Below are 6,448 nucleotides of genomic sequence, written 5' to 3'. Positions count from 1 at the left end.
AATCTTTGTATTCTTGATGTTGCGCTTCAATGCATATTGAAGATGACAGTCCTTGACTTTCTGCAGCAAGTGCTTCAGGTCTTCTTCAGTTTCAGCAAGCAAGATTGTGTCATCTGCGCAACGTAAGTTGTCGATGAGTCTCCCTCCTATCCTGATGTCATGTTCCTCCTCATAGAGCCATGCTTCCCACATGATCTGTTCACAAGCTAAGTCTCTCCTTTTGGGTAACAAAACAGTTTGAAGTCTTACTAGAAGTTGAGTTGTCTCTTCAGTGCAGAAGCAGACATTTTAGTTCAAGGTACAGTTTGATTAAAAATGGAGTTTTGTTTGGATCTGGGGCAGCTGTTTCATCATGCCACATATCTTGGTTTTAGAGATTGCATATGCAAGTCTTAGAGTTTCTAGTCAGAACATCATTTTTCACAGTTAATGTAAAGGACAGGATCTCTTCCCCCCACTCCTTAGTGCACCTGTGTCATACCTTTGTCACTTCATTTGATTCTTTGGTCACAGTCTGCGTTCCATTCTATTATTCCCTCTCCTGTTGGTTTTATTTTTGTTTGTGGTGGGTGCACAAATACTGACTCTTTGTTTTGTAAAGTATAATATTTTAAATAGCCAGTATTAAATCTGATCTTTTTAAAAATGTCTTTCTCAGTAGAAGAGGATGTCTGTCTTTCCAAAAGAAAGTTTCTCAGCTTGGATGTTGCACCCCTGCTCTACATGACCTCTGTATACGCTGTCTTCCCTTCATCTCTGCTGTCTTCTGCCTTGTCTTCTCTGTACTGGACACTCACTGTCGTGACTGCTCTTCGCCAGAACCACGTTACTTTACTAATCATCACGCAAGAGACGCAGCATATCTAGACTGCTCGCAAGGCTTTTCTTACTCATTTTGAAAATTCTTTGTTGTTTTTATCTTGTATGTCTTTTCAGTTTTTACTAAGTATAAACCAACTAACTAGTCAATCAAACAACAGCTCAAAAATTAGATTAAAAACCCAACATGTTGTAAAGTGGTGTCCATGAGCCATAGCAACCCTGTGGACAACAGGTCGCCATGTCCTGCCCGAAATGCGCTGTCACGCATCACCCTCAGAATCTGTGTGGTGCTCACGCCCTTGTTGACAGTCACTGAACCATTTCATCTTGCTAAGGGTCTTACTTTCTTTTGATGGCCTCTACCTTACAGTATAGTGGCTTTTCCCAAGCACCGGCCCCATCTCACCACACGCACAAAATATGTGAGGTGAAGTTTTATCATCCTTACCTCTCAGGAGTTCCCTACTTAGAGTTCCCATTGTTGTTGTTGAGTGCTGTCGAGTTGGAACTGACCCATAACTCATTCTCCAGTGGATTTTTAGAGGCAGGTAACCACAGGAGAGGAGATTGCCCATCCTTCTCCAGCAAAGCATCTGGTGGATTTGAATTGGGTACCTTTGGGATTGCAGCTCAGCTTCTTACTACTAGGCCACCAGAGCTTCCTATATTTCTTTCCTATAGGACCAATTTGTGTGTTCTTTGGGAGGTCAATGGAATATTTGTTACTGTACAAACAGTAGGTCCTTAGCCATCAGTCACATATCCTGCGGGCCCCCCCCCCTCCTATTTACGACACACAGAGACTGAATCAGACATACACTTTATTCACAGATCTGGAAAACAGTGAGCTAGTTCTCCTACTTGGAGACTACCTTCCTACTTGTCATGTGGTCCAGGGTCAGAAAATCAGGAGACGAATTGCATTGCAAAAGTCAGCTGTGAGGGATCTCTGGAGAGTTCTGAAGAGCAATGACTTCAGGCTGGAGACTAAGGTGTGCCTGGTTCAGGTTATAGTCTTTGCAATTACGTGCTATGCATCGGAGAGTTGGACAGTGAATAGGGAGGATAGAAAGAGAATTGATGCCTTTGAGTTGTGGTGCTGGAGAAGAGTGTTGAATATACCATGGACTGCTAGGAGAACAAACAGGTTTGTCCTGGAGAGGGTGAAGCCAGAATGTTCCCTGGAGTTAAGGATTCTGAAGCTTCGTATGACATCCTTTGGGCATGTTGCAAGGAGGGACTGGTCCTTGGAGAGGGACATCATGTGTGGGAGAGTGGAGGGACGGCGCAGGAGAGGAAGAACTTTGATGAGATGGATCGATTCTGTGAGTGAAGTGGTGGGAATGAGTGTGTTTGAGACAGCGAGGTTGGCACAGGATAGAACGGCGTTTAGGGCTCTTGTACATAGGGTTGCGATGAGTTGCAAATGACTGGATGGCACACAACAACAACAACAACAAGACAGTTTCCATTAAACAACTTTTTATAAAACAATGACCTATTCAAACAGTGGTAACTCACCTTGTACATCTCCCTTACATTTCAAGCAGTAAGATTTGCCTAGGATGTGGTATTGTCATCTTAGGCTGGGGTTTGGATGGTCTGACACAAATCCATTTACACCAGCTCAGCAAATTTATATGACTCCAAATACAGGTTCAATATGGATCTATACCCATGGGAACAAGCAATGCTAACCAGAGAGGTTAACCAGTACTGTCAACTGTTACCCAGAGAACAGGATGTTAGAAATTAACTACTGCTGAAAACTAGAGTCCAAGTGGGATGTTGAATTTAACCATATTATATGATTGTTATTGTTATGTGCCGTCGAGTCTCTTGCGACTCATAGCGACCCTATGTACAACAGCCTTAATCCCTGCTCTATCCTGTGCCAATCTCACTGACTCTGACACACCCATCCCCATTACCCCAATCACTGAATCAGTCCATCTCATTGAGGGCGTTCCTCTCCTGCGCTGTCCCTCCACCCTCCCAAGCATGATGCCCCTCTCCAGGGACTGGTCCCTCCCTGCAGCATGTCCAAAGTATGTCAGACAAAGCTTCAGAATCTTTGATATTGTATAATAGGAATTTAAAAATCTGTCTTGAACTTTATTAATGCTGTTTGTATGCAGTACTCGTCACCAACACCATACTTCAAAGACATCGATTCCTCTTTGGTCTTCCTTCTTTATTGTGCAACTTTTAGATGGATATGAAGCAATATGCCATGATTTGGGTCATTCATACCATGGGCAGAATTGTCTTAAAAACACCAGGTAGTTGTTTTTGTGTTAGAAATACCAAATAAATAAAAAAAAATTAAAAGAATACACTGTAATACTTGTAGAGTTTTTTCTTTATTTTCTAGAAATTTTTAAACTTATTTGGAGAAACCACATTTGTAAATTGCTGTACATTTTTAAGACAATTCCTCTGTGAATCTTTTTTTTTTCTCTCTGTGAATCTTTTAAGCACAAGAAGGGACAGTATTTTTGCTGATCTTTTTTATTTTTCCATAGACTCATCCGAAAACTACATTAAGACAAGGACTTTTGAGGGCTTCTGTCCATTACATCTTGCAGCAAGTCAAGGACACTGGAAGATTGTCCAAATCCTTCTAAAGGCTGGGGCAGACCCTAACGAAATGACTCTGGAGGAAACCACGCCGCTGTTTATAGGTGAGGTAGGCTGTTTTTGGTGCAGATGCTATTTCAATCCCCCCCACCCCCACCCCCCGCCCTGAAGAAACACTTAATTTTCCTCTGAACTATTTATGTTCTTTTGGCATATTCTCTCCTCATTCCCACTTAGGGGTTGTTTCTAAACTGCTTTACTCTCCCTTTTTTTACTCCCACTTCTAGTAACTTTTTAAAAAAAGATCTCTTTTTGAATGAAAAATCCTTTGTTTACTTTGTATAATAGTGCATTGCCTTCACTCAGCGTATGGTCCTCTGGGATCGTCCGTTTTATGAGGGGCTTCACAGAGTGCCTGTTACGCTTTAACACTGCACAGTTTCCCACTATTTTCCCATTCTTAGGAAGGAACTTTGGGGAATATCTCTAAATTCTTGGTCTGTTAGATTGTAGTTACCAGTTTCTGTAGGATAGTTAGGGTAGCTCTGAAAACCAGGTTGTGCTTCTGTTACAACCAGTGTTATAAGACTGCCTGTGATTATACTTGTTTGTGCTTTTCTTTGCATTAAGACATTAAAAAGCCTTTGTAGAAGTTGTTGTTGTTGTGTATCATGGAGTCTGAGCTGACCGATGGCTGACCATCCATTGGGTTTTCAGAGGCATTTAATTCCTTCTCCAGTGAAGCAGTTGGTGGATTTGAACTGTGTGCCTTTAAGATTGCAGCACAGCTTCTTGCCACTAGGCCATCATAGAAGTAGTCAATAATTAAATTTTGAAAATCAGTTAATTTGCTGCTTGTATGGATCACTGTTCAGATTTAACCCACTTATGGTCTGCTTCAGGGCAGCTGATTCATTCTGAATGACACACATAGGGCTTTTTTATTTTTGGCCTCCCATCCCCTTAACATACCATTTGGCTTTTGGGTCATTGTCACACATGAAAGCTCGTGGGATGTGGGAGGACAAAGCGTAAAGCATGTGGTATAGAGTCCATGGATCTACACCATAGTTCCGATCTTGTCATGTGTAATATGTATGCTCATTTATTTAATTTACTTCCCTTTTCTCACTTCAATCACAGGAGTAATAATATTTACTTACTTTTTGGTACAGGGATGAGAATGAAAGCAATGTCTTTGAAAGTAATTTTTCCTTCATGAATTTAAAATACATGTTTGTTTTTGGTTTGGTTTTTTTTTTTTCTAATTTCATTTTATTATTTTGTATGTGTATACTCTCAAATTGGATCTGACTGGTACAGGAGGAGATTGTCCCTCCTCCTCCAGCAGAGCATCTGGTGGATTCGAACCACACACTTCTGGGATTGTAGTTGAGCTTCTTGCCACTAGGCCACCAGAGCTCCCTAAAATACATGTTTAAGGAATTTATTTGTGAAACTTCGCCTCCTGTACTTTAGGCAGGTTTTTAGGAGAGGCTGGTCCTTGGAAAAAGACATCATGTTGGGAAAGGTGGAGGGTCGGAGAAAGAGAGAAACTAGATGGATTGACGTAGTGACTGTAACAGATAGTAAAGAAGGTGGGTAGGGTGAAGCTCAAATCCGTGACTCACAGCGTTTTGTGAACGGTAGTTGACCTTGATGGTCCCTAACAACAACGTTGAATACCCTAAAATTGACTGTTTTGGTGTATGGTTCGGTGAGTTCTGACACCTGTTTAAAATCATGTTCCAACCTTGAAAATCAAGCTTTGGAGTAGTTCTGTAAGTCTCCATCTTTTCATTGTGTGGCTTATTTGTGGCCAGACTTCTCTCCAGCTTTGTGTTGTGTTTTTTTCCCCTAATGTAAAACATTTTAGTAGTTTGTCAAATATACAGTTATTAGAATACCTAAATATCACTTAAGTTATAAAAATCAATATACCATTTTAGATGATTCTATAAAATACAATGCAAATCATACATCGACAGTAACCCCTGCAGTCAACCCCCCTCAATAGTACAAATTACAAATATAACTTTTTAAAAAAATGAAAACGTTATTAGACCAAAATAACTGAGACTAGATTAAGTACATTTATTCATCAACTACAATAAATTTACTGTTACTGCTTATAGTCACTAATAAAACAACTTTAGGTGCAATTTCACATGCTTTCATAAATCTTCCAGTACAATCGCTTGATAAAGTGTCTGTGCACACCATTTTCATTTATAGGCAGACTATATTGTTGTTGCTGCTGTTGTTGTTGATTGCCTTCAAGTCAAGTACGACTCATACTGACCCTGTGAACAAAAGGCCTGAAGCCCCTCTACAACCGTCGACATTTATCAAAGTTCATAGAATTTCCGGAGGCATGTTGTTTAGGAAGTGGATGCCACTCCTGCTTCTGAACCTGTCATAGAATGTTACTGGTTGAGTTGCCTGTGATGTATAGTGACCCTGTATAGTGACCCTGTGTACAGCAGCTCTGAACCCGTCCCTGTCCTGAGCCGGTCTCACTAATTCTGACACACCAACCACCTCACCCCAGTCATTGTATCAATCCATCTCATCTGGGGTCTCCCTCTCCTGCGCTGTCTGTCCACTCTTCTGAGCATGATGTCCTTCACCAAGGACTGATCTCTCCTGGCCATGTGCCCAAAGTAAGTGAGACAGAGCTTCAAAATCCTAGCCTCCAAGGAGAGACTTGATTTCACCCTCTCCAAAACAGACCTATTTGTTTTATTGACAGTCCAGTCAAGACTCTTCTCCAGCACCACAACTTGTAGGCATCTATTCTTCTATTCTTCTTCTGTCATCCTTAGTCATTGTCCAACTCTCTGAAGCCTAACAAGTAATTGAGAAGACCGTGGCCTGGATCAGGCGCACCCTTGTCTCTAGACTGACATCATTACTCTTTAGTACTCTGGAGAGGTCCCTGACAGCAGATTTTCCCATTGCAATTTGTCTTTTGGTTTCCTGACTTCTCGTGTTAAGAGTGTTGATTGTGGATCTGAGCAAGCTGTAATAGCTAACAACCTCAATC

General features: G+C 41.3%; 1 protein-coding gene across 1 annotated transcript in view; it reads left to right on the top strand.

The window, feature by feature from the left end:
• ASB3 (ankyrin repeat and SOCS box containing 3) overlaps nt 1–6,448 on the top strand; it is a 112,839-nt gene that overhangs the window by 11,853 nt on the left and 94,538 nt on the right. Inside the window, exon 3 of the mRNA XM_006881016.1 lies at nt 3,348–3,506. Coding sequence (XP_006881078.1) covers nt 3,348–3,506 — 159 coding nt within the window. The remainder of the gene's footprint in view (nt 1–3,347; nt 3,507–6,448) is intronic.

The sequence above is a fragment of the Elephantulus edwardii genome, unplaced genomic scaffold, assembly GCF_000299155.1.
Source record: "Elephantulus edwardii isolate Elephantulus edwardi_28Jun2011 unplaced genomic scaffold, EleEdw1.0 scaffold00011, whole genome shotgun sequence".
NCBI classification, from domain to species: domain Eukaryota; kingdom Metazoa; phylum Chordata; class Mammalia; order Macroscelidea; family Macroscelididae; genus Elephantulus; species Elephantulus edwardii.
Note: the sequence above shows the minus strand (reverse complement) of the source record. Positions and strands in the feature narration are given on the sequence as shown.